The sequence below is a fragment of the Manduca sexta genome, chromosome 27 (assembly GCF_014839805.1).
Source record: "Manduca sexta isolate Smith_Timp_Sample1 chromosome 27, JHU_Msex_v1.0, whole genome shotgun sequence".
NCBI lineage: Eukaryota > Metazoa > Arthropoda > Insecta > Lepidoptera > Sphingidae > Manduca > Manduca sexta.
The window spans coordinates 1,758,509-1,786,489 of NC_051141.1; the positions used below are offsets into that span (position 1 = coordinate 1,758,509).

The 27,981-nt window shown below is 36.9% G+C and overlaps 2 protein-coding genes across 4 annotated transcripts; both read left to right on the top strand.

The window, feature by feature from the left end:
• The first annotated feature begins 1,162 nt into the window (after positions 1 to 1,162).
• Positions 1,163 to 19,333, top strand: LOC115455021 (RING finger and SPRY domain-containing protein 1). Of its 3 annotated transcripts, none has more exons than XM_030183721.2 (11): positions 1,163 to 1,642; positions 1,775 to 1,962; positions 7,038 to 7,263; positions 12,265 to 12,435; positions 13,282 to 13,489; positions 14,822 to 14,985; positions 15,436 to 15,531; positions 16,311 to 16,528; positions 17,094 to 17,238; positions 18,089 to 18,204; positions 19,123 to 19,333. In XM_030183721.2, exons 2-11 carry the CDS (start codon positions 1,778 to 1,780, stop codon positions 19,208 to 19,210), a joined length of 1,617 nt encoding a protein of 538 aa, XP_030039581.1. In that variant the 5' UTR covers positions 1,163 to 1,642; positions 1,775 to 1,777; the 3' UTR covers positions 19,211 to 19,333. The 3 variants fall into 3 exon arrangements, with proteins under 3 accessions (XP_030039581.1, XP_030039592.1, XP_030039598.1); XM_030183732.2 differs by having other exon boundaries at positions 7,068 to 7,263; XM_030183738.2 differs by having other exon boundaries at positions 7,083 to 7,263.
• LOC115455486 (brain acid soluble protein 1-like) lies at positions 19,211 to 27,903 on the top strand (the record flags this gene model as incomplete). The annotated part of the gene is made up of 1 exon (XM_030184110.2): positions 19,211 to 27,903. A coding segment is annotated over one exon (630 nt), but the record flags the coding sequence as incomplete, so codon positions are not given.
• Between the last annotated feature and the right edge of the window lie 78 nt (positions 27,904 to 27,981).

Below are 27,981 nucleotides of genomic sequence, written 5' to 3' on the forward strand. Positions count from 1 at the left end.
CCCTATTACCTTCATAATTAGGTCCTTACCTGCATTTCAAATACATACAATATTATCCTACGTAAAAGAGATAGATCATAACTGTAGGCTAAGTATGTTGTAATAATGTATTATACTAAATATAAAATGCTACTTTATTTATTTTATTTTGGAAATCAAAATCACATACATCAATCAATTTTGCTTATATGTTACATAACTATTTTAATAAAGATAATATTGTGTATTAACAATGAAATAAGTACCTACCGTATAATAAATATATAAATGTAAATTTTAATTATATAAAACTTATGTTTGAATTGTTTCCATACTAACATAGATTTTTTAAACTGTATTCTTCTATCACCAATTCAATTTTTACCGCCATTTATAGACGTCAAAATTACAGACTATATTTAACTCTCAATGCCACAGACTACATAAAAATCACAAGTGTTACCACAGATTATAAAAATATAAGTTGAATGTCGAGAATAACATCCATCAACTCAACTGTCAGATATCTGACAACAAGATAGTGAAATACAATTTCCTATCAGAGCGAAAGCGACAGCACCACCGGTCATGCTACAAATACCACGTTTACAAATCAAGATGTTGTAGGGAAGTGGCAGTACCGGAAATTGTTCCTATAAACGATCAAATTCTTCAAAACGATTTAAAACGAATTCGCATAAACAATTTATATTAAAAGAAAATATACATCATATTTTAAGATAAATAAAAATATTTTAGTCAGAAAGACACCATCCATGTTGTCTTTCTGGCTCACAATAACATAACTAAATAAATCTCATAGTATTGGTGGCAATTAAGTAACGGCCTAATTTTTTTTACCTAAATAATGGAAATAGGTATTGTACATACTGGGAATATTATTTTCATTTTTTCTTTTTGTTTGACTTTGATAATTTAGAAGCTTTATTGCCATATATTTGATTTTGATGGTATCAAGTATTAATCTTAATTGTATAAAGTTACAATCAATAATAAAATTATAAAATTCTCATTTACGTACCAACATCTGGACATTATTCTAATAATAGATTGGGTACTAGCAAATCGATTCATAATGTTTGAAAGCTACATCGATTTTAGACAAAATCGATGAAAATGAAATTAAATATGATCTGTAGAATCGATTTTCTGGTAACAACAGAGCACAGACATTCCTATTGACCGGACTGCTTTGCAGTAAAACTTGACGGTGATTCAATTATTGACGCGTTTTGAAAGCGAACGAATTGTTTACAATAATAAAGCTTATTGTTAGCTCCGAATTAGCAGACAAAGTATATAATTTTTGTCTTTATCGTGAATTACGGGTGCTCAGAACACAAAGGGGTTTGTAAGTTGAAAGAAAGTTGCATACATCTGTGACGAGTGAAAATCGTGAAGCAGATTGTTGAGATTTAAATTAGCACAGTGCATACTTAATAGAAGCGATTACATTCAATTATACGTTATCAAATCGGTCGACTAATATAATTACAATTAAGATTCGGATGTGCACGCAGCGTAGGTGGGCGTCGACAGGGGCTTTGATTGGTCCATAAAACGTCGATAGTGATACATCTCGTTTGCAACATGCATTCTGCAGGTTGATTTGTTGCGCGGCGGACCTTTGTCGCGTTGCTCCGTGAGTGCTCAAATATATATTTTAACAGGGGATTTATTGATTGTCTATGAGTTATAAAATTATTTTATAATACATTATTGTTATAATAATATAGTGCGCGACAACGGAGATGCAAGTTGCGACTGTTTTTAGGAGATGGGGACGTGTTGGTGCAAACACAAAGAGCCTGATGAGAGCGACACGGAGTCGCCCCCAGGGCTGGACACCATCTCCTTGGCGTCTGGGGAGCCCCCACCACACCTGTGCAGACACATTGACTCCAGACTGGTGGATCAACTGGTGTTAGAGATGCTATCCCTCATTGCTTCATTTGTGGATAAGTAAGTTGAGGCCCTCACAATGAGGACTGATGCATTAGCAATCAGATCAACATTATGACAAAATTCATACAGCAGTTATAATATTTAGTGAAAGGAATCAATAATTCTGACAAAGGTGAAAATATTATTTTAACATAAATTCTCTAAAAAACTATAAAAATTATGTGGATTAGTTTGAATTGAAAATGATTACATTAAAGTTTAGCTTTATTACAAAAGTGATTTAAATTTAAATAAGATTTGCATTTACTTATGTAATATGTGAGCTTTCATATTGAAATAACAACTGGTGAATATTTAAATATCTTATGCTTGTTAATCTGGCTAGCTTGCCTAATTAAACCAATTTAATAATTGCCCTTATGAAAGACAATTGTCGAAACAGTAGTATGTAGTAACAGTAGTAGTAGGTGTACCCAACTGGTGGCCAAGGGGGTACTAATCCCAACTTAGGTGTGGAGAGATGGGGCCAAATTAGAAATGTCTAGGTATTCCCAATAATTCATATAGTAGAACATAGGCATTCAATCAATCACGAGGACAGAGCGTAGGCATAAAAAGAAGCACATTTCCTCTGTTGTTAGGTTTTTCTACTCAGTTACAGCCTGAAATCTAGAATTTGTGCATGATGTGGTGTAAGGCTGGCCTTGTCGCATCATGGAACAGAATTACACATAATAGAAAGTAGGTGCACAAGGTACGCCTTACCTGCCCTTTCAGCTTAAAGGCATGAGTGTGTGTGATTCATCATATTGGCTGTATTGACGAGAAAGGATATTTTTCTGTGACTTAAAAGACTTCATTCTAACAGGATTTCAACAATAATACATGCCCATATCGTTTAATTTTTTGTGAACATTTCAAAATCTGATTTAATTATGGCTTCAAATTGATCTAATTTATCACTGAAATGTTATGATTCACATTGAGATATGATTTAAGAAAAATATAGGTAGCACATTTTGACATAAAAAAGATATCAAAATTAAATACACTATTGCCATTTTAATAATAACAAAATTTACACAAAAGCACATTTAATACTATGGTGTTTCCTAAATAATACACATTCAATGCAATTTAAACAGTAGCTTCATCATAGAAAATTAAAAAGAAACAGTATGAGTTAATAAATGTCAAGAAAAAAAACTCATGCAATGACTCTCCTAGACAAAGATGATTAGTAAAATGTTGTTACCTAAGAAAAAAATATAATACTGAGCCATTTGTCTTTAACCATTTTTTGTTTCCCCAATTAACACCTATAATATCATTTTTTTATAAATATTTTCGGGTTACCTCAAAACTAGAAACACTAAAAATTCTGACATGTGGACATAAACATATTTTACAATAATGGTTTCATTTATTGGGAAAAAGCAAGTATTCAATTGTTTAACTTATTTTTATGCATCAAATTTCAACAATGATATATAGAGAAGATAGGTATGTTACTTGTAGGTGTCATATTTCTCCAAAGTGTATAAAAGCAACATAAATGGCAATGAACAAAGAAGTCATGGCTGTTGAAACTCATTATTATGTATCGGAATTGAAAATTGTAGATAAAATAGATTGAAAAAATCTGTTACGTACACTTTGCATGCAATTATTTTTACCAATTAGAAGTAAAAAAATAATAATGAATTTTTTTACTTCATTAAGTATTATTTTTTTACTTTTTTACTTAATAAACATTTCTGTCTATAACACTACTTAGTATGTATAAGGGTCACTCCTTAATTCAATAGAGTTGTCAGTCAATATGGGCCATTAACAAACCAACTTTATATTACACAAAACCTGCTATACTTACAAATAAAATAAAAACAGAATTAATTCTCAAATATACTATAAATTTAAATAGACAATGAAATATTTGTGTAAATTTGAATGAATTTTTGTATTAAGCTTTGATTGGGTTTTGCAAATCTCCATACGTTTAATAAATATTAGAAATTGAAATAACAACCATACTTTGGTCCAAGCAAAGACCTATTATAAGAAAATTAATTTTATTGTATATTGTAATTTTTTTTTTGAAAATGAATTATTCTCATTGTTTAGAGATGAAAATATAATACCTCCATTTACATTAAATAGTGGCCATTATAAAATGACCTTGCTTGATTAAAACTAGTATCAAAATAAATCTTATAGGAATCTACTTAGTAAACCAAAAATACCATATCTCAATGATCAGTGAATTTCTTAAAAATCAATTCCACACAGCTATAGCTGACAAATTGTAATAGAAAGATTTATTTTGCCATTGCATGAGTTTAAATATTCTTGTAACTAGGTCACCATGTGCAACGGAGCTAATATTTACCATCTTGTACTTAAAGACTTATTGCATATGGTTGAGATTTGTATTTGTAAAAATATTCTCTTTACCAGAGCATACAGGGATTCTCTCATGGTGGCGAATGTAGTTAGAATATTTTCAAGTTACATTTGAGTTATGACTTATGTATGAAAAAAATAATATTCAATATTTTTGTGCAGTAACTGAAATATACATATATTTTTACTGTGTGCACATTAGCGATAGATGCACTTCCTATCAAAATAAATATCATTTTTAATTATTATTCATTCATAGTAAAAGAGCTGATGCAATGTTCTTGATATATTGACATTGTTTTATTTGTTATCCGTATTATACACATGTTTTTTCCAGGTATGTTTTAATTTTTACTTACTGGAAAGTATTTTAATTTCTATTTCTATGGATGGACTTAATCCCATGGTTATGAAATGGAATATGTCCATAGGTATTCCAAAAAATATTTATAGAAAGCATATTTAACGAAAAACTACAATGCTTACTTTACATCTGAATAAATATCAAAGCCTTTTATACATTTTTAAATCTGCTTGTGTACTCTATGTGTTTTATTGTCCTAAATAGATCACGACATAAAAAAAAAATCTTTGAAAAGTATAAAAAAATGTGTCTGTCTTGTATTATATGTTGGTGCCTTACCCATTAATATTTTGACCCCAAACAACAACCACTAAAGAAACTTTTATTTTTATGGTCCCGCCCACTTTGACCATCGGTGGAACTCACCGGGTTCCAATAATGGACAGTGGAAAAAAGTTAAGATGTCCCCAAGTGGGGACAATGTAACATTTATTTTCCCTTGTCCGCACTATATTGAAAACACACAAATTCCTCCTCCAAGAGCAGGATTGAAACTAAGCATTTGTCATTGTCCCCTTATATTTAATATCTTGCGTCTTTAGGGCGGTTAAAGAATGTGGATCAAGACAAGATAAAGAGTCTTCGTGACTTATTTTTTTGTTACGTGGTGATATTATCAATCTGAAGTCTCAAACGCAGGAATAGATTTCATTAAAAAAAACGCATTAAAAACGGCCCCTTTCGTTTGAGAGCTATGATGCCTGTCAGACTTAGAAGATAAACTTATACACCCATTTTTACCTCGGCGATTAAAAATACTTTACAAACTCCTTTTAGAATAAACAACCTATGACCTTACTCTCACCTTTCGCAGAGGATAATCTTTAGTCTATAAATAGGATTATTTTTCTTAGACCCCTGGGAAAATACAAGAATAAATCAGCTGTATCAACACTAATCCTTAACGCGTTCTTTTCTTTTCAATTTTAATGTTTTCTAGATGGTTTTAAAAATTTCCATAGTTTGCACCTTCAATTATTAGCTCATATAAATACACACCTTATGTGGATAAGATAAGTAGTGGTAGTTGCGCCTTTGCATCCCCTTTCATTAGTGCTTCGGCTTTCCGCCGAGTATATCCCATCCCATGATACGATGCAAGCGAGACTTGCCGCATAGGGTACAAATTGCGCTCCGGGCTGATACCAAGAATACCATTACTGATATACGCTCTTTTATTAAAATCCATTCAATTCAACTATTTTACGGACTTTATCGCGGTTTTATTATTTTACTTTTCTCCCGACGTGTCGAAAGACTACCGCCTTCACGGTCACGGGGGAGAAATAGTTTAATTTGAATGTCTAACATTCGCGTAAACATAAGAAATCATAATCCATTCAATTATTTTTATGGTATCGATGGAGTGATTAAGTTTGAGTTAGCCCATGAGTGGTGAAGAGTGAGATAAAATGAAGATATTCCGCAATCGTACAGTATGCTTGATTCTGACTTAAATACAATAAATACTCAAGCAGCACCTGAACAAATAGTTTGTTGCTCATTTGTTTAGTATAATTTGATGAACATAGTACTCCAAGAAATAAAATTAATCAAAATGAATATTAATAATTTCGAATGACATTTAAGTAATCACAAATTTGGGAATCACTGGTAGATATCATTTTTTTATTATTAAACTGACATACTTAAATGAAGCAAGATGTGCTGAGCTAAGTTTTTAATGCACATCATTAATGTTTGATATTCATCTTAAGTTTTATTCATTCACTTTTCTAACAGGAACTTGTGGCAATTCAAAATAAAATTGTTGAAAACAAGTTATATTGAGAATGAAGTTTACATGTATGCATTTGAATCGAATTACATATCCATTAATACAATGCTGATGCGAGTATTCATTACATTGCATATAAAAACAAAAACGTGAAAAATGAATTAGCTTTGTAAAAAAACATAGCGAATGGTATTGAAATATGAGTGTGTAAAAGTTTTAAAAATAATATTGCAATTGAAACTAGCGAATGTATTCCACGCTGTTTGTAGCGAATATTATATGAAAAATTCTAATTGGCTAAAAAGGAGTAAAGACCTGATTGCAAATGTAATACATAATTCGTTTTTCTTGACAACTCATTCATATATCTAACGTACCATTTCATTACTTAAAACAACTGTAATTCCTCAACTATTTTGTATGATATTTAAATAAACAAATATCAGTTCACAATCTATTGAAATTTTGTTAGTACAATGTGGGCACAACAATTTGGGCCTGGACGCTTCGGCTTCTGTGTTCCGGAAGCAACACTTGCATCTTACGTATCAAATTGGTATTTCTGGGAAATTGAGAAAAACGAATTATCACAAAACAGATTACATTTTTGTTTTTAATTTGAATTAGGACTATGTCAACATTGATTCGCCACTGTTGGTTGCGCCGTTTCAGCGATGAGGAATCACCAGTGCCACTGGTGAAGTTACATGTTATTGCTGACAAGGAGGATGGTTGGATCCAGGTGGTCTCCTCGTTGGTGAATGTCATTCCCCTGGAGGATCCCCTGGGACCTTCAGCCATCACGATTGTTTTCGATGATTGTCCCCTGCCGTCAAAGGAGGCTGTTATTAAGGTATGTACCTATTTCGTTTTTTTATTTTCGTATGAAATAAAATAAGATTAATGCTTGATAACGGAGCTGTAATTGTCAAGTTTGCTTTCGCGAAACGCGTATTATTTTGAAGATGTAATATAAAAATGATTGTAAAAGTGCGGCATGTTGTAGCCCCATTGGTGTAATGGCAGTGTTATTAAATAGTTGTTTGTAGATTGGGAATTTATGGATTTGGATAGGTCGAATATCAATTTTTGTGGGTTTTAATAACTCCGTTTATAAAGTTAGGCGGGCGGCCCGGCGTAAAATGAGACTAAAGTCGTTTCTTTAAACAAATATTTGACCCCCCTCCCTTCCTCCATAGAAATAAACAATAAACGCACATAACTATTTAAATACTTTACATTTAAAACTTAATAACTTTATTGAAATTAAAAAATATGTTGTTTAGTTAAAATAAAATGTTTTAGCGAAATTGTTTTATTGATTTTATCTGAGAATTAGGTCATCCGTGTTATATCGGAGGCTCTCGCCGTTAAAAATAAGGCAGTTGCTTTTTTCAGTTATTGTATATTTTTTGTTTATTATAACAAGCATATAAACGAAAAACTGGATCGCTTGAGTGCCACGAGAATTATTTAATTGGCAACACTGGACCAGGACAGGCCAATAATCCTGGAAACCGTTGCAAGTGACCATGCTTCTCGTTGCTCGAAATTGTAATTGTTTATACTTGTGAAAAAAATATATTACTCCCTTTCGTCTTACTATAGGTAAATCCATAGCATGTTTAAGATAGATTACTGCTCCTCTGGAAACTTCATTCGTTCTCTGGAACTGATGAAGTTCTCGTTGTCATAAAATGCGTGTCAGTTGATCCTGGCTTGTTTTTTTTATACCAGCAATGAAGTGACCACACTGCAGCTGATGGTACGGTTAATGGACACAGCGTCGAGTTACGCAACACGATTATCCCTATACTCTCGCTAGTCGACATAATTATGCCGGCCTGTTTGAAAACAGACACACATATTGCGTCGATCACTATGGTCGATATTACACCTTATTAAGCAACTTTGCAGACGGTGCAGTGTGAAGTGGGAGGCCGGGATAGTGTCTACTACTAACGTTTTTAATAAATAGCTATATATGCCAGAAGCAAGCGTTATAAAACTCGAAATTGTCATTATTGTAACGTTTGCATAATACACGCGGCAAGTACCTACTAACTGTATTTTTGTTCGTATTTGTTTAAATGCGTCATGTCTTTCACAAATGTCGGTGTTGTGAAATGTCAAAGAATGCGTATGTGTGCGTGTTGAACTCTTCGTTCGTTTTGTTAGGGTATAATATATCCTTCATCATCACTACATAGTATAAAACAAAGTCGCTTTCTCTGTCCCTATGTCCCTTTGTATGCTTAAATCTTTAAAACTACGCAACGGATTTTGGTGCGGTTTTTTTAATAGATAGAGTGATTCAAGAGGAAAGTTTATATGTATAATAACATCCATTAAATAGTGGAGAAATACTGTTATTTTGTTACGTTATACCCGTGCGAAGCCAGAGCGGGCCGCTATGTTTTTATATACAACGTTCACAGTTTTTCTGTAGTGTATTTAGTATCAGCATTACACCCGTGCGAAGCCGGGGCGGGTCGCTAGTATATTATAAATGCGAAAGTTTGTGAGGATGGTTGTGTGGTATACGCAAATTTGTTCCTCTTTCACAAAAAAAAAATTAGACGGATTTGAATGAAACTTTACAGTAATATTGGTTATACATCAAAATAACACATAGACTACAATTTATAATGATTTTGTGCAATTTGGACATATTAGAACGATATACAATCAAGCAAGTCGGAAAAAAATAGCTATCTTGGCGTACGCTGCCTAAACCGTTGGAATTAGACAAAGATGATGTACCGTAGGATTGTTTGTCTTAAATAGTTATAAATAAAAGTCCACGACAGCATATATCTACCTTTTATGTGGAAGCCACTATGATCAAAATAGTGAGCCCTAAATATAATTAAATCGGATACTTTTTTTAGCAAGTCTTTTATCTCGGAGAACTCCTTCACGCCGGCGAAGCTGCCAGAAAAAGCTAGTATTATATGTATATATTTTTTGTAAATCACAATATGTTGTTCATTTTATCATATAAAAAACTAATTTGCAACGTATGTTAATTATATGTAGGTGAGTGAAACTGCGAGTTGTTTGATAGTAAACATTCTTACACCCACGTCGTGCGGCGAAGTGGAACCATTCTCTACGTAGCTGATTATGCCGTTTGTGCGATGTGTGAAAATGTGTAACTAATGATTACTTCAATTGCAATCATTAATGTGTAAAGTGCTGGCCATGGTTCGATGTAACATTTGAACTTTTCCATCGTTTCGGTGTGGGTTGCCAAATTAAAAATAAAACAAAGCTTAATACTTGTTTATCGTCTGGTTCTTGTGAAGACGTAGATAATTAGTATGGCTTAAGAGATTATGTTATGGCTACGGAGTGTACTGGGATGGGGGTAGATGGAAAAATCTTGGATCATTATCGGGTTTTAACTATTTTTAACTCGTAAATCCGATGGAGCTACTAGATTTAAAGGGCAGAGGTCGACGCTAAATAATAACAAAGGCTGTACAGTGTACACGGCACAACATTGTGATGTGATTTTAAATCTTGTTTCTATAATGTTAAGGTTGTTTTTATTTAAGCAACTATAAAGGTTTTGTTTGATATTCATTTGACAGGTGTTCACGGTTTCGCCCGCGTGAAAGCCTTTTCCGCTACCAATGTCCATAAAAACTGCAGCGACTTATAATGCAACTTGTACAATGCTAGTCGTCATCTATTAAAAAAATGATTATAAATTCCATTATTTCGTATGGGAGCAAATTACCGGGATAATAAGTAGCCTATATTAATGCAGAATATTATCTACCCGTGTGCCAAATTTCATCCAAATCCGTTCAGCTAAGTTTACTCCTAACATACATACGAACATTTCCACAAACTTTCACATTTATGATATTAGTAAGATATCAATGCTTGTTATTATGGTTATTAGGTGTCTCGTATGCGTCTGTCTGACTAGAAAGTAGACAACGCTTTGTCTATTGCTAGCTTTTAGTGCGCAAGCCCGGTTGCGTTCCGCTTATATGTCAGTCTAGTCAATGTAGGTGAGATGCTGTTAGCCTTCGTAAGCGTGGGTGACAATAGTGTATCAAGAAGGCTTATTAAAAAGGGTGGCAGCAATTCCTATTTCATATATTGTAATGTGCAAGAGGGAGATAGCCCGCTGACCTTCTCTTTTTCGCGCGCATCGTAACTCCAGATGACGTCACAAACAAATATGATGCTTATTGTTTTATTATCATAACAGCAACAAATTATTCGTCAGTGGAATAAGATTCTTTTTTCCCTAAATTATGAACATTTTGAAATATAATTTTGTTTATTGTAATAGACGGTAGACCAGTTCGATCCATTTAGCGGGGATGCATTAAGACAGCAAATTTATTCAGTTTAAACTCTTTTTACAATATCCATTATCGGATCAGTTCAGTACTTGCCATTTATTCACATTCAATCCACGCTTTTACATCATCTTCAATCGTTCTATTTGTTTTTTCTGTATTTAATCCTCGCAAAGTGCCTGACGCACCCTTTTACAAAGGATCTAGAATGTTTTTTCTTTTATTATCATATCCGGACTTTGATCATAGTGTTATAAAATCTATTTTCCAATGCAAATCCGTTGGACGTATCAAATTCATAACGTTCGATGAATGCAAGATAAGTATGGAATATTTCGCAGTGTCCATTAATCGTACAGTTGGAATCAAATTAATGCATAAACGTATACATTAGGTATATTAGGTACCTATTAACAAAGTGATAAATATGGAACATCTTTGTCATTGTATTAATTAATTTTGCTGAATTTTATAATTAAACATAATTTTAAATTATCAATATTTATATTGTCGCCTTCAACATCCATATTGTGATGGACTCTAATTTTGACGCCGCATTAAGTTTATATCTATCTAGCATATTTCAAACACTTACCAATAAGTAATGGGTGGAAGGAACACTCTTTAGATCAAAAGAATTAAGTCAATATATTTATCGATTATTTCAGATGACAAAAGTTAAATAAAATTCATAGATTTATAAAAATATTAGCCTCACATTAAACTAGTGGCCGGCGACCTATATTTTACTGTGTATTCAGCTTTCATGTAATAAACAATGCAAGCGTTGGCTTAAGCTGTTAGCAGAGGTCAGTGCAGACTGACCAAGGGCTGAAATCCAAGCTCGATGCCAATTTTACTGAACCATATGCACATTCGAATACAGCTGATATTCATGTAACAAAACGGTGAGCGGCAAGAATACGCCGGCGTGCGTATTTTTAAAAACAACTTTATGGCTATTGCCTATGGTTTTCATTATTGGTATACATTTCCTTATTGAAACGGGTCTGCGATAGAGGTATTAAAAGATTCAGGTGTACAAATCGATTGAGACCCAGCCTCGCCTTGGCATAGTTTATTGAAATAACGTAGTTCGTTGTAATTTCCCTTTTGTCGTATTAATGAATTTTTGATCTTGCGTCAATTAAAAGAATGCCCTAATTTGATTACTAGTTGTACCTTTTTGTAGGTGTATTAAGTATTACTCTCATTAATCTTCGTCTATTGTCCAATCAAAAATCGAAAAACTATAAATTATAATGCTATTACGTATGGGATGAATTGAGAAATTAATAATATAGAATAAAAAACTCAACAAATAAATAAGTAAATAATTAGGTTATTTTAAATGCCTTCAGTATAATTTTATTTTTTTCATGTTCACTAACCTATTTTCGCGCTGAAGATTTCGATGTAATTTGGATTGCCTTATCGTTTTCCACCGTAACAAATACTACAATTTAGCACTGAAACTTTCCAAAACCGCAACTTGGGACACTGTCAACATTAAAAATGACCCCCCACTCCAGCTAACCAAGTACCTGCGGCTGAACAAGCATCGCGCACTGAAGGGCCCCGTGAACGTGCGCGTCGAGCGCAACATATGCGTGGTGCTCGGCTGCATCGCGGAGAAGCTCGCCGGCCCGAACAGCGTCGCGGTGCTCACTGACGACACGCTCGATTATCTGATTACGTTCCTGGTGAGTTTTACATTCTGGGCACAGTCAATGCTAAATTAATTATTCATGTTTTATACGCTTAAATTTAATTTGGGGTTGACTGTACATCAACAGAGTATGGTAATATAAACTAAGAAATGCAATAAGATATTGTTCTTTTTAATCATTTAAAAGAATGAGGAATGCTCAATTCGTGTGTTTATATAATATTTTTTATTGTTTTTGTTGAGAGTCAACAGGTGATCAATGTCAAGCTATTTTGCCAATTGCGGAGTCAAATAATTATAATTGAATGCCTGTCACGCAGGCTGAAGTTTGTAATTATGAGTGTGGGCGACATTTGTAAATAGTAATAGGCTGCCCTGCTATTTGATGTAGGAAATGCTAGTTTGATATTTATAAATCATCGTGCAGGTTACTGTAAACATTTGACCCGCTCCTGGTCGCAGTTAATCAGGCTGTCATTATGTTAGTGATGGGTCATTTGTGGTGGATCCTGACTTACGATTTTATATTTAAAGTGGTCAATGGTCAAGATATTCTAAATCGAAGAAATTGTATTAAGTCATATTTATTATGTCTCTTTGGTTTTTCTATGACGTTATATCTATATTGGACATATTAGTGTATCTACATTACTATGTGTTATATATACGACACACGGCTGAGTACGAGCCTACTTGATAATTATCTCACCACATATACAATTATGCTGGTTGGAACCGTATATACAGGATGATCCCGGAACGCGACACACTTGGCCCACTACGGCGCATTTTAAACTTATATACGGTGCTCGCTATCCAGGCAGATATGAAATAATTCCTACTGAGTATTTACAATGGTTATATGTCCGCGAACGTCTAGACGATGCGCCGCGAGCCGTGCGTGGTGTTGTTCGCGTTGATCGCGCTGGAGAAGTTCGCGCACACCACCGAGAACAAGATGACCATCCGCCGACGTTTGGACAAGGAGCGCGACAACCCCCTGCTCGTGCTGGAACTGCTGGCCGAAAACGAGAACTATCTGTGGCGGCAGGTCGGCTTCTGTGCTAAATGGGCGCTCGACAACCAATGTGAGTACACAGTTTTGTTCCCCTGCCTTTGTCGTTCCAAACAGCCAGGGGTAATATATTTTTTAAAGACATTTTCTCAGCACTTTTGTCGAGCATTTGTTTTTGTTCCCCTGCCTTTGTCGTTCCAAACAGCCAGGGGTATTATATTTTTTAAAGACATTTGCCCAGCACTTCTGTCAAGCATTTGTTTTTGTTCCCCTGTCCGTATCGCCATCCCATGCAATTTCTAGCATTTTGTAGAAATATTGTTAGGTATTATGACTGCCGCGGCGTCTTTTCTGAAGAGAGTTTCAAAATTCAAATGCCAATTTTAAACAAGTTATATTAAAAATATTCCACGAGGTGTAAATGTTACCCAACACGGGAACCATCAAACATCAGGAACTCCGAGTCCGCAGTAGATGCATATTGCTAGACAAGGTTAATATTCCTGAGTCTTGTTCCTAGTGGGAAGATCAACTACCGGCACGTTGACATTCTATTTTCACCTGCTCCTCATGTTTTATGTCTTGTTATATTTCCTGTTAATAATATCAGCCCTGTATTATACACTGTCCCAATACTGGAGGCCTCTTCTAGTACCACCACGCTGCGTAGTGCGGATTGGTAGTGACATACCAATTTTTTATAGAACCTTAGGATGCCTTATGATGTTTCTTTCACCGTTAAAGTAAGAGATAATTCACAAAGAATACTCACATAACTAGAAAAGTCAGAGGTATGTGGCGTTTTGAAATTGCGTTGTCTCGGCAGTACGTTTTACTCCCAATTAGCTATCGCGATTTACCAGTGATGTAGGGTACTTATAACCCGATTCCTACCGGCTTCCCTTTATTGATGTAAAATTATCATTAGAACGATATGCAGACCTCATTTATTCATATTATTAATACCTATAAACAGTATAAGCGGCGATAGCCTAATTGGGTATGGAACGGTCTGCCAAGACGAATGTCCGCAGGTTCAAATCCCAAGGGCACACACCTCTGACTTTTCTAAAATCCTGTGTGTATTCTTTGTGAATTTATCGTTCGCTTTAACGGTGAAGGAAAACATCGTGAGGAAACCTGCACATCAGAGAAGTTCTCTATAGGAATTTCGAAGGCGTGTGAAGTCTACCAATCCGCACTAGGCCAGCGTGGTGGACTAAGGCCTAATCCCTCTCAGTAGTAGAGGAGGCCCGTGTTCAGCAGTGGGCAAGTATATAATACAAGGCTGATATTATTATTATTATTATAAATTGTGTTTGGTTCTCTTTCTTATATCCCTCAATATGAATTCGTGAATGTATTGTTATCTAACCTCAGTGGTTAAAACCTCGTTTCTCTCCAGTCGTGATCGAGGGCCGCAAGCTGTCGTACGAGTCGGTCGACATGTCCGGCATCAACGTGTTGCTGAACACTCGTGACGTCAGCGAGTACCTCAAAATATCGTGCAACGGACTCGAAGCGCGCTGCGACTCCTACTCGTTCGAGAGTGTACGGTGCACCTTCCAGGTAGACCTTCAATATTTTTTTCATTTGTTTGATGATTTTTTCTAATCAGTGATGCTGGTCACTTGTATGTTATAAAGGAAACGCACCAGTGGCGCCTCTATAGTTTCTTATATTCCTGATCAGGTTATAACTAGACTATTCTTTATAGGTCACTTGTATTTAATGAAGGAAACGCACCAGTGGCGCCTCTATAGTTTTTTATATTCCTGATCAGGTTATAACTAGACTATTCTTTATAGGTCACTTGTATTTAATAAAGGAAACTCACCAGTGGCGCCCCTATAGTTTTTTATATTCCTGATCAGGTTATAACTAGACTATTCTTTATAGGTCACTTGTATTTAATAAAGGAAACTCACCAGTGGCGCCCCTATAGTTTTTTATATTCCTGATCAGGTTATAACTAGACTACACTGTATTGTGTATATCTCCACGTCTCCTTGTGTCCAGGTGGACGCCGGCTGCTGGTACTACGAGTGCACGGTGATGACCCCCGGCGTGATGCAGATCGGCTGGGCCACCAAGAACAGCCACTTCCTCAACCACGTGAGATGCTCTTTATTATCTGTACAGTAAGGTTCATTATGAGCTAAAGTGAAAGTCACGAAAATTGGCAAAACACAAACATCACTAAAGTAAAAGAGTTGCGACATTGGTGAAACGAACATATTGATTTGAGTTACGATTACTTTGACATATTGCTAATGAACTGATCGGTTGTTAACATGTTATGTTTGTCGCTGTGTGTGGACTCGTGATGGTCAGGTGCTTCCCGCAACGTTCTGAACGAATTTACGGGTCATAGTGTTTTTTTTATTGCATTGTATGACGAAACGAGCTTGTCGTTCGCCCGATGGTAAGCGATACGATCGCCCATAAACAGTAAAAACACCATCCAACACCTTGAATCACAAAGTATTGTTTGGTATTCCACTGCGCTCGCCATCCTGAGACATGAGATGTTAAGTCTCATTATGTCCAGTAGTTACACTGGCTACAATGTCCTTCAAACGGTACACAACAGTGACTACATACTGTTGCTTAGGGGCAGAAATAGACATTACGGCGATATCTACCCAGGCGGATTCTCACATATGAGAGATCTACTTCCAATATTATAGTGTCTAAAGTAAATTTTTTTGTTGTATTTATTATTGTCATGAGAAGGTTTTTATGAAAGAAAAAATTTAAAAAATTATGCGGACAATTAGAAAACTTAACGACAATATTAATTTTACATAACTGTCAGCGATCGACAGAATGCGCGCGTGCAGTATAGTTAATACAGGTCTGTCGGGTCAGCTTGCACATTTATGATTTCACAGGAGGGATACGGAATAGGCGACGACCTATTCTCGCTGTCATACGACGGATGCCGCAAGCTGATCTGGCACAAGGCGAAGCCGACCACGGTGAGGAACATGCCGGAGTGGCAGCCAGGCGATGTGCTGGGCTGTCTCATCGATATTGAGCGGAAGGAGGCCATATTCTCGATCAACGGGCAGCGCATGCGCCCCTGCAAGGAGATATTTGAAACCACGCAGTAAGTTACTTGTATTATACTTGAATGAGTTGATGAACGAGTGAGTCCTGCTCGGCTGATGGGGTTTATAAAAACGTGTTATTTGTTTTTGTTTGGTGTATTTACAAATTACTTCGGTCACATACATATTTGCTAGAAACTCTGCTCGCATGTAAAGTATGGATTAAAATTGTAATATGGACTTTTCCAGTATTTCCAGTTTCAAATAACAAGTGGCCTATATCTTTCTTTATCCTGGGCTACTAATTTTATTAAAATCAATACATTGGTTTACCAGTGAAAGCGTATCAGTGAGATAGACAAAGTAACTTTCGCGTTTATAATATTAGTAATAAAGAGGTAATTACATTAAAACTTCAATATTCAGTATGAATAACTAAGAATGTGTTAAATTCTTTGCCTTTAGATGCCACAGCATGTAATACATGTAGGAAAAATATATACATTTACAATTTGCAACTGTGATATATAAATTTAAAAATTATGTAACTATCACCTTAACTGTTTCAAAACTTATTGTTCCAATATAAAATAATTGTTTTTAAACGAACAACGTTCCCCGCAGGTTCGGTTTCTTCGCGGCGGCGAGCTTCATGGCGTTCCAGCAGTGCCGGTTCAATTTCGGGCACGAGCAGTTCCAGTTCCCGCCCACCGACCGGCCCTTCAGCACGTTCAACGAGCATGGAGACCTCACCGATGAACAGAAGAAGGTAACTACGTCACTCCTGGCACGAAGGTCTCGCGCTAGTTACTAGGCGTTGCTCGCGGTTTCGTCCGCTTTCCTGCTACGTAGTTACTAAATCACTGTGGTGATCCGCTGTACTGTCTGTATAACACAAATGCCGTCTACTGTAAAATCTTATTAAAAACCAAATATCTTCTATAAATTATCGTAAAGATAATTATTAAACTAAAACAAAATCCTGTATGTTAATCCAGGATATAATGTAATTGTCTGTCAAACTTCATCCAAGTCCGATCAGTTGAGTTTGTATTCAGTTTCTAATAAACATCCAAACATTTACATTTATATTAGGAAGATAAGATTTCGTCATTAATATATATATGTACTACGTACTAGATTTGACGTTCCGAACGTTCACTGTGTTCAACTGGATTCAACTGCAATCCATACAATTGCTTTAGTATGATGTCAATATTGACAGCTTGTAGTTGTGTATGGAGTCTCGAGTCTAAGTGTAAACCTGGATATGAATAAAAAATATTAGTCAAATAAGTAAAATTATTTGTTGTACAGGGGAAGAAATAGTTTATAACAGTGATGTTTTAGTTGCCATTTGAGTTCATATTTTGAACAAATAGTTTTTATCGACGTTCGTGTCTATAGAATATACGTCAATGGATATCGTCAAATCATTTTTATATAGAAATTTTGACAGTGAACATTTTTTTTATTTACACAAAACTGTTACTAAATATATTACTAATTAAGAAAATAACTTTAAAAACATATGTATGTAATTTTATTTATAGAATTAATCTAAAATGTATTTTACGTAACGAGTACTTGCAACGGTAACAAGATGTTTCTGCCGTCAGGTGGTCCCGCGCCGGATATACCTGGAGCAGCTCCGGTGCGCGAGTCTGCGCGAGGACACCTGCACCCTGTGCTTCGACGAGCCGCCCAGCTGCGTGCTGGAGCCCTGCATGCACAGGTAATGTGGGCTGAACAAATTAACATAATCCTGGCGTCCGCAAGCTAAAATGTCCTACTACTGCTAATAAGTACACGGCGAAGTGACCCCACTACGCCTGGTGGTACGTGGAGTGGGGTCCAATAGAATGTGGACTGACAAAAGATCGTTATCCTCGACAATAGGGTACCGGACTCATTTTTGTTCTTTATTATTATCAAATAATTACGTCATATAAATTATAACAGAAAAGGAATTATTAAAATCCGGTAAAACATCAACAAGTTATAAGTCTTTGAATGTCGGTGGAAGGGGTAATTAACAAGAAACAGAAAAGAGACGAAATACCCACATTTGACGTCATCGGGAATTGCGACGCGTGCGAAAGAAAGAGATCAAGCGATATCCCCACAACGCGCCCACTTCTGCACGTTACAATATTTGAAATATGAATTACTCGCTCATTTTTTAACCTATTATTATGCAATTTTCGCAGGAGTGCTTCTTTTTCGTGTTATTAACCATTACATATAGAATAATGAACAAAATCAAACATAAGCCGGTTCCCTATTAATACAATGCCGGCCTGTTAGAACTGGATATACACAGGCTGATCCCGGAACACGACACACTTACGTGGATACTATGGCGGGTTTTAACACCTTGTGTACGGTGGTCGCTATCCGGGCGGATATAATGTATCCTACCACCAGCAAATTTGGTGCGCTATAAGATTTTTGAGATATTCCAGAACTTAACTTTTTTTGCCTAGCTACAGCAGCTAAGGTAACTGTCCCTACTGCCCTGTCTCCAAAATTCATCCTGTGAATATTTTTTGAATCACTCAATAAAGATAGACTTTAATTGACTTTCGTCAAATAAATTTACTAAATTATATATTTATAGCAGTTATTTTATACTATCCACATATTATTACAGGGGTTTCTGCTCGGTGTGCACGGGCTTGCTGAAGGAGTGCCCGCTGTGCCGTGCCGAAATCCTGAACATCCGTCGCGAGCCCACATGACAGGAGGACAAGAGCTCGCTCTCCACCGCGTCGCCCAAGCCTGCGAGCGCCGCCGAGCCCAACAACCATGCAAATACTGCCGAGGAGCTGCCTACCATTGAGGAGGCCACCGACGGAGAGGCGGCCGCCGAAGAGGCCGACGCCGAAGAAGCCGCCGCCAAAGAGGCCGCCTCCGATGAAGCCGCCGCCGATGAAGCCGCCGCTGAAGAGACCGCCGCCAAAGAGGCCACTGCCGGAGAAGCCACCGCTGACGAGGTCACCGCCGAAGAGGCCGCCGCTGAGGAGGGCAGCGCCACCAACCCCGGTGACGAGTCCTCCGACGACACCGTTGTGTCCCCAGAAGATGCGGCCACAACGGCTGATGAGATCCCCACAAGCGACGAAGCGACCTACTCCTCGCCAGAGATTTCGCCGATCACACCACTGGACTCGAACACGGAAGCGAGCGCCGATGAGCAAAACACCGGCGATGACGTACCCACGGTGCCCGAGGAGGTCATGAGCGATGTGCCCACGCAAGATACAGACTCCCCGTCGTCGACCTACGAGCTCGGCCCGGCCACGGAGCCCGCGCTGTTGCATGCGTACGCGCAGGTATACACGCACACCAGGATCGAACGCGACGGTTAGTCGGACCACGGAAATGTTATTTGAGATACTCACGTGACACACTGTATCAAATTAAGGTTTCAAGTTTCCCGATTTATTCTACGAAGAAGGATTCGTTTAAGGATTTTGATGCGGTTTTCACCGTTTAGAGACGTTTTTGTCTTTGGTACATTCATAAGTAGACAGTGGATAATTCTTAGCATAGATGATGTAGACACCGGTTTAAATGTTTTAGAATTTGTTCGCGATTGCCGGCTATTTATAATTCATTGTATGTGTAGGAATAAAATATAATTTAATCATAATACATTGCAAGAAATAGTTTAAAAACCTACAACGGAATCGGTGACGCCAGCCCGGTACATAGGTCTTGGTGTCAGATCGCTTGGTAAGTCTCGACCGCGCTGATAGCACACACGATCCCGTAACGGGCCCGAAGGCTTCTAATCACAGATGTATTGTTCTATCCATTTTAAACAATACGATAGTACGGTAATATTAAAGTACGTAAAACATAAGATTGCTGTAACTCAAAAGATTAAATCTCCATCCTAATATTCGTAAAAATTCTGTTTAAAACATGTACTGTGTACTGTGTGGATAATTAAAAAAAATCATTTGACATTACAATATCCTCCGATCGCGAAGCATAGGACCGACAAAAAATATGACATCGGCAATCGCTTGTCAGATACTACTAACAACGTTTATAGTCTAAACTTAGCCACTTATATGTGACCCTCGTCTAATAACCAATACACAAGAAGGTGTCAGAGGCTCTTTGGTATCAACACAACATCGATTATCTGTGCTATGATTTGTGAGCCCTTATCCCGCAAGTCAGTAACTCTCAGATGCTCATGTTGGTATGGACATTTTGTTTCGGCTTCAACGAGGTTCTCATGTACGTCCACAAACATTATCAGCAAAATATTTAAAAAAAGAGATGTAGGTAATGACCTTTGTCCTGGATAGGGGAACAGAAAAAAAAATATCAGCATACTATCGTATTTAAAGTATACGATGTACCTGTGATTAGAAGTCTGTATGTACATTCACCTACATAATTAGCTGAACAAATTTAACACTTTATATCGCATATACCCTTTTGTGTTCTTATCAACTTCTTTTCTTCACAAAAAAATAATAAAAGTGATTTACTTTAACTTTGCACAAAAAAATGTTACAATTGAAGTTTTGAATTTGTTCAGACACTTTTGCTGCTGACTGTACTTTTAAAGAACCTATTTCGCAATAACTGCGACATGCTAGGCGACTGGACAGTTTGAGTCGACCCTTCGGCCCTGTTGCGGTATCGTTTTCGCCACCAGCTCGGACGAGAGTTATCCCAGCCATCATGGCTGGCCAGGTCGGCCGAGAGCCAAAAATCATTCTTAATTTTTAATCAAGTCGAAATTATTATTAGATGTCGTATATATATTACAGATATTTCCATAACTACAATAGCCTGTCGATAAGCACAAACAGTCAAATTCAGTATTACTATCGTAGACGGACATATCTATCGTATTAGGTGTTTATAGTATAATCACAATAAATAAATAAAAATAGATTCCATCACCATCAAGTTGAAAAGCTTAATGTAATTCAAATAAATAGTGAAGTAGTTTTGTTTTCAAATTCTAAGTGTTTGTTAGCGGATAACATGTATTAGTTATATAAACGTTAGACAAATAAGCTTACTAGACGCCACTATTTCAGTTAATCTTAGACGCTATGTTGTATTAAGTATTTCGGTCACGTGCTCTTTCTGCGTTTCTATTGGCCAATCAGCTTCCACTCTAGATGTAATACGTTGCTCCTATTGGTTGATTTTTGTCACGTGTTTTTAATTGGCTAATCACAAAATTAGTAACCGCCATTGTTTTCATTTAATAAATGTGGCGTCTATATGTTTACCGGTCTGCGCGACTTACATCTCATGTTAATCTATATTAATATGTGTTAGTAATATAATCAACATAATTTTAATATAAGTTATTGCGCATATGTAAGAAAAGCTTTGAGTGTCTATTATCAATATGACCCCACTGGTATGATCCGTTTAATTTTTGGTGGAACTTTTTTTGTACCTTTAATTTGATACATGATGTCCCTAATCGATCTTGTCCCTATATGAGTAGTGTTATCTTTTATTTCTGTACAGCTATCGCCTCTGGTCTGTGTTGTAGAGGTCTTGGGTTCGAATCCTGGGTATATTTATAAGGAAAGTTCGCGTGAAAAGAAGCTCGAGTAGAATCTACGACCACGTGAGCTTGTATGAACAGCTGTTCACAGTGTATATAAAGGAAGTAAATTACGGAAACCTCGTGACAATATGTACTTGTATTCATTAGGAACTAAATTATATAATGTAGTCTAGACATTTGTCTATAGTTACCGTCAACAAAAAAATTAAATCATCTCAAATAACATTTCTGATTTCTTCACTAGAAGAGGCGCCATCGGCCCCCTATAGTTGTTTAAATTGTATATTTGTTTATAGTGAAATGAAAGAAAATGTGAATAATAGAATGTAAACGCTGTATAATTCTCTCTAACGGTTTAATTTTTACCGCCAGTTACGCTTTAGTATAGTTTATAGTTAGCAAAAAAATCTAAATAAATAATTTAGTATTGACGCGGACTTATATGCCAGTCACTATATCGGCTCATGACATAAAGGTTTTAAGCCACATAACGTACAACATAATGAATACCCCGAGCTGCAATATTACCGATTCTTTTTAAGGTTTGAGCCGATGTAGTGTTAAGTCGATAAGTCCACGTGAATTTTAACCCATCCGAATCGACTGCTGTTAGTTGTGAGACGCCCTAAGGGTATAGGTAATTGATATGTGTGTGTGTGGGAGTATATTGCGTTTGACATAGTATTTCAAATATATGTTATGGTTTCTCGTTATGTTTTCATAATGGCGAATTATTTTTATATATTTAGATTGAGTGCTGTCGAGGGGTTCTAGACCACTTTTAGGGGTCAATAAGGCCGCATCAATACCCTTATTATTTTTCTAAACATAGCGTTAAGTTTTTAAGCCTAGTTTAAAAGTAACAAGAGATAGCATCTGTCTTATAGAACGGCGTAACCCAAGTAGTGCTTTCCAATTTTTAACCATCAGGAAACTACATTTTCGTCTCGTCATGTCCCTAAAAATGGCCCAACGAACCCCCACTCACTGCCCTTTATAATTAAGATCGTTTACAACGAAAACTTTGTTTATGACGTGGTTACATGAGATATATATGTTCCTAGCAACTTTTCCATAATGTATGAGTGTTATGAAATGCATTTATTTGGTGCGATGCAGTACCGTTTGTTTGCAATGTGTTTGTTAATTTAAAGCTATGACAATGACGTGCTAAGGCGTCGCAGGGCAGCACAGTGTCGTAATTGTGACAAAAATATCGTCACATTTTCATTATTGTTTAAATTGTATTTTTTTTAAACACTATCCCGCCACAAGACGGCGACTGCACAGTGAGTCCTTAATTTAAGCTTGTGTTGTATATTTTGTGCTTAGGTTGTGGTGAAAACTACATATTCCCCAGACTTATAAGGATTTGTTACTGTTAAAAAAATACGGTTAATGTTGGACTTTTTTGGCACCAGTACTGTTTAAACGTCACATGCTATCCAAGTGATCATTCGACGCTAAAATAAGCCGAGTTGTTTGATATATAAAGTGAAATTTCCTTTCACCGTGCATGACCTGAATATCAAAGGTAAAAAAGACTCGGCTTCTTTCTTGTCAAGATACATTGAAATTAAAACTGCCATTGATTTATTTAAGATTTATTTTCTAACGCTACTTTAAATATACTCTAAAAATAATAGCAGAAGCTTATTGCTGTTTAGTTTATTTAAATTATGCTCAAATTTACTTATAATATGTTTGACAGGCAGCACTGTACAATTGGTTGTATTTCGTTGTAAAATTTATTTAATTGTAATATAATTGATATTTGTGACAATTAGACAGTTCGCTTTAATATTTTTTATTGTAATTAAAATGACTGACGTACGGACACGGCGAACTATAATTAAATTGAGCGTGACGTTCAGTGACGTTTTGAACGTGTATCGGCGAATTGTATTGCTGCATGAACTCTGTTCCTAAACACCTAAGAACAGTACAGCTCGAGACGCATCGATACACGTTCTCCTACGTAATGGTTCTTTTCGCTTCAAAACAATGTCTACACAAAATTATTTTTAAACTTTTTACATTCGGTTTAAAAACGTTCATTTATGTGATACTTCAATTATTTATGAAACGGAACAATGCACAAACATGTATCGACAAACGATTTCACTAAATTATTCGCACCGCTAGGTTGTTATGACTTCTCTTTCTAATATGTATGCATAACCTACGTCTTTAGACGATCGATTTTTATTTCTGGTTTCTAGATGAGCGACACGAACATGTGTTACTTTTGTTTTATATAGTTGATTGTATATAGAGTCTAAAATTTTGGCAACAGTGAGGATTTCCCACGGCTATATATACGTTTCTTGGTACCACTTAGACATAAAAAAGGGTGCTGTTGAGTCAATCTAGGCATCAAACAAGCTCCACAAACTTAGACAATATCGCTCATCTAACAAAACCAGCTGGTCCTCAACGCGCTGAATTGTCGCACAACTAAATTAAACTCGTGAAACTATTTAACCCAAATTAACTTAGGTGATACATAGAGCTTATGATTTGTGTGCAATTGATACGGTGATTATATTTTAGTTGTAAAATTATATTTTTTGTATGCGATATCTGTAAGTCTAAATCAGTATTTTTACTATAACTTAGTGTGGTAGCGGTCTGCGGACTGTACGCTGTGTGAATTGTGTATGAATGTAAAGAGTAAAAGTACACGAATTTTGTTTCGTCCATTACATTCCTTAAGGACAATACGGTAGCGTACTTGCGATTTGTATTGTTTACATTTAGCGATGGTACTTTCGTCTGATACCTAGTCATTAAACGGCTAAGGCCTTCCGCGACGTATAATGACGTCGTCGATGTTAGGCCGCGTAATTCGTCTGTTACGCGACGGATTGTAATTGAGTGATTTTTTATATGTCATACATTACCCGTCTCTATGTCGATGACGAATATAAGGCCCTAAATCTATTATGTAATGCTCACAATACAAGTACATATGTATCAATGCATTCGGCCAGCGCAGTGCCGGGAATACATGGATTGTTTACTGTTGAGATAATGCCGAGTGGCCTGGGACAGCGCTGCGACAACAGGGCCGTACTTAGTCAGGCTTTCCGAGGATCTAGGACCCATACACACCAATAATCGAGATGCCATTATCGGGAGATATATTTTTACAACGCCTTGCTCATATCTACAAAGCTTCATTTTGTCACATTATGATTGTTGTTAATTTCCGGTTAAAATAAAACTGTTAGCAATTCTAATGCAAACAGCATAAATAAAGACTATAAATAGAGCAGGTATGAAGAAAATAGCTTTCATTTGTCGCCCGGAAAGCCCGAATAAAGACGGCCCTGGAGGAATTAAATATAGTTTAAAATCTTTACCACTAGTCGTTAGATCGATACAGGGATGCATTAAAACAAAACAGTGCATTTGTTCTCTAAATAAATTTAAAAAAATAGGTTAAATAATCATAATTATTTGTCCAGTTTAATTCTTAAAACAAGAAATTGGGAAATAATTAACCTACATAAAAAAAGAAAGGTATTCAATCCACCATTTATTTGTAATATAACTTCAGTAACTCGTCACCTATCGGTCCCATTTCACAAGCTTTTATTTAAATTGCAATATTTATCTTCGTCAAATATGGCAATTTAATGCAGCAACGTAATTTCTACAAGTCATGTGCCGTTTCTCCACTCTTGAGTGTGTGTGCCAAAAATACATAACTTAATTTTGACGCCGCAATCCATATATCTAGCTCAAACTATGACTGATATTAATCTGGAGTTTTCTAATGTTAGACAAAGTAGCAAATAGAGTAACTCGCTTCAGATTCGTTAAAACTATATGTAGCGGCGTAAAGGTAGACACCGCTGTAGAGGAACAGATGGTTACGTTCCTCTATGGAAGGGGAAGATTTCCAGTCAGGCAGATGTTGCGCCTGACCGGCCGCGGCCCCTCCGACAGTTCCTATTCGGAGGTGGTATATATGCTGCACGTCGCTCAAATTGTGCAACCGTGATTCAGGATCGATGTCGCCATCTATCGTGATTGCTGTGTGATATTACTGTAGTTGCGTCACTGCATCGATCCTCTTGAAGTTCCGGCGATGTTGACAAGATGGCGGTGTATGCCTCGATTGGACCGCCACATCACTCCCCCCCGGAGACCGGAGGTCGAAAGTCTTCAGGTCTTCAGTCGAGTCTTCGATGCTAAGCGTATAGCATGTCGGTGCCAGAGAGTAGATGCCCCAGTGCGTCGGGGTGTAGATGTCCCCAGTGAATCGGGGTGTAGTTGCCCCAGTGAGTCGGGATGAGATGCCCCAGTGAGTCGGGGTGAGATGCCCCAGTGAGTCGGGGTGAGATGCCCCCAGTGAGTCGGGGGTGTGGTCCCAGTGAGTCGGAACCGTGCGCAATTGGCCCTAGTGAGTCAGGGCTGTGCGCGGTAGTCAGCTCCTTTGAAGCGAAGCTGAGAGTTGGATTCCAGTGAGTCGGAATCGATGCTGCGTCCTCTGCGATGAGTTCGGTGCGTCACGTGGCTATACCGCGACAACCGGCGAATGCTGCCCGTAGATGGTCCGACTGTAGCGCAGTTGTGCCGTGACGTTGGAGCCGAAGTCCGTGCAGGAGTGCCGAAGGTACCAGGCTTGCATTGGCAGCATGCATGTGGTAACCTTAATGGCTGGACAGTGCTGGCTGGCTGTGCGAAGTGTTGACTGGCTGGATGGAATGGAAGTGATGGATGGCGAGGTGATGCGAAGCGACGACGATGCAGGTGCGGCTGGTCTGGTTGATGACGGTGCGATGATGTTCAGCGTCAGGGGTCACCACTGTAGCGGCGTAAAGGTAGACACCGCTGTAGAGGAACAGATGGTTACGTTCCTCTATGGAAGGGGAAGATTTCCAGTCAGGCAGATGTTGCGCCTGACCGGCCGCGGCCCCTCCGACAGTTCCTATTCGGAGGTGGTATATATGCTGCACGTCGCTCAAATTGTGCAACCGTGATTCAGGATCGATGTCGCCATCTATCGTGATTGCTGTGTGATATTACTGTAGTTGCGTCACTGCATCGATCCTCTTGAAGTTCCGGCGATGTTGACAAGATGGCGGTGTATGCCTCGATTGGACCGCCACACTATAAATGAAGATCGTTTCGGATGTCGTTAAGGATTGCGTTTCATACAATGATATGAAATTAACTGAACGGGTCTTTAATCTGTAATAGTGTTTTAACTTGACAAAATACAATCTTAATAATATAATAAGCCTTTAGATTCATAAAAAATTATAGCTACTATATAAATAACTAATCAGATTTACTACTTATATTTTATTATTTATATTTATTGTAAGCATAAAAGGAACACCTACCACATGCATCCATAATATCGATCTACATTCTAGTGTTTCCAACCAGTGTGCTAAATCTGTAATATATATTTAAAAATCTATTTTCTTACAAAATTTGTAGTACTCATGTCGTTTTAGAGTAATAAATGGGATGAAAACAAGGAGTGAAAAACAATATTTAAAATTACATCGTTACATCATCTTTGTAACTCCGTTAGTAAACAAATTGCAAAATACATTTTTGTGCAAGAATTTCGACTGAAAGTTTTCACTCAACTTCCCTTATTACATTATATTATAAGTTCTGTGTCGATCGAGTTGAAAATGACTGCCACGGTTTGAGATCAATTTATAATGGCTGATTGATAAAGTACAACGATTGTATACCTTATGATGTATGTCGGCCTCTATCTTACCTCTAATTTATTTGTAACACTACTCTATACTCGTATGTATAGCCCTCCTGCATATCGGGTTATACATTATTTACACGAATTGTTAATACTTCGGGTCACAAGATTAAACATTAATAAAGGAATGTTGTTTTATTTCTCTCATAGCTGTACCAGTTTTCATTTCCCTTAAAAAAATATATATGTTTCGCCTTTCTGGTAAT

Coding starts and splice junctions, on each gene's coding strand:
- LOC115455021 (XM_030183721.2), top strand. CDS start 1,778: ATGGGGACGTGTTGGTGCAAACACAAAGAGCCTGATGAGAGCGACACG. Junction 7,264..12,264: donor CAAAGGAGGCTGTTATTAAG/GTATGTACCTAT, acceptor CCCCCACTCCAG/CTAACCAAGTACCTGCGGCT. Junction 14,986..15,435: donor GTGTACGGTGCACCTTCCAG/GTAGACCTTCAA, acceptor CCTTGTGTCCAG/GTGGACGCCGGCTGCTGGTA.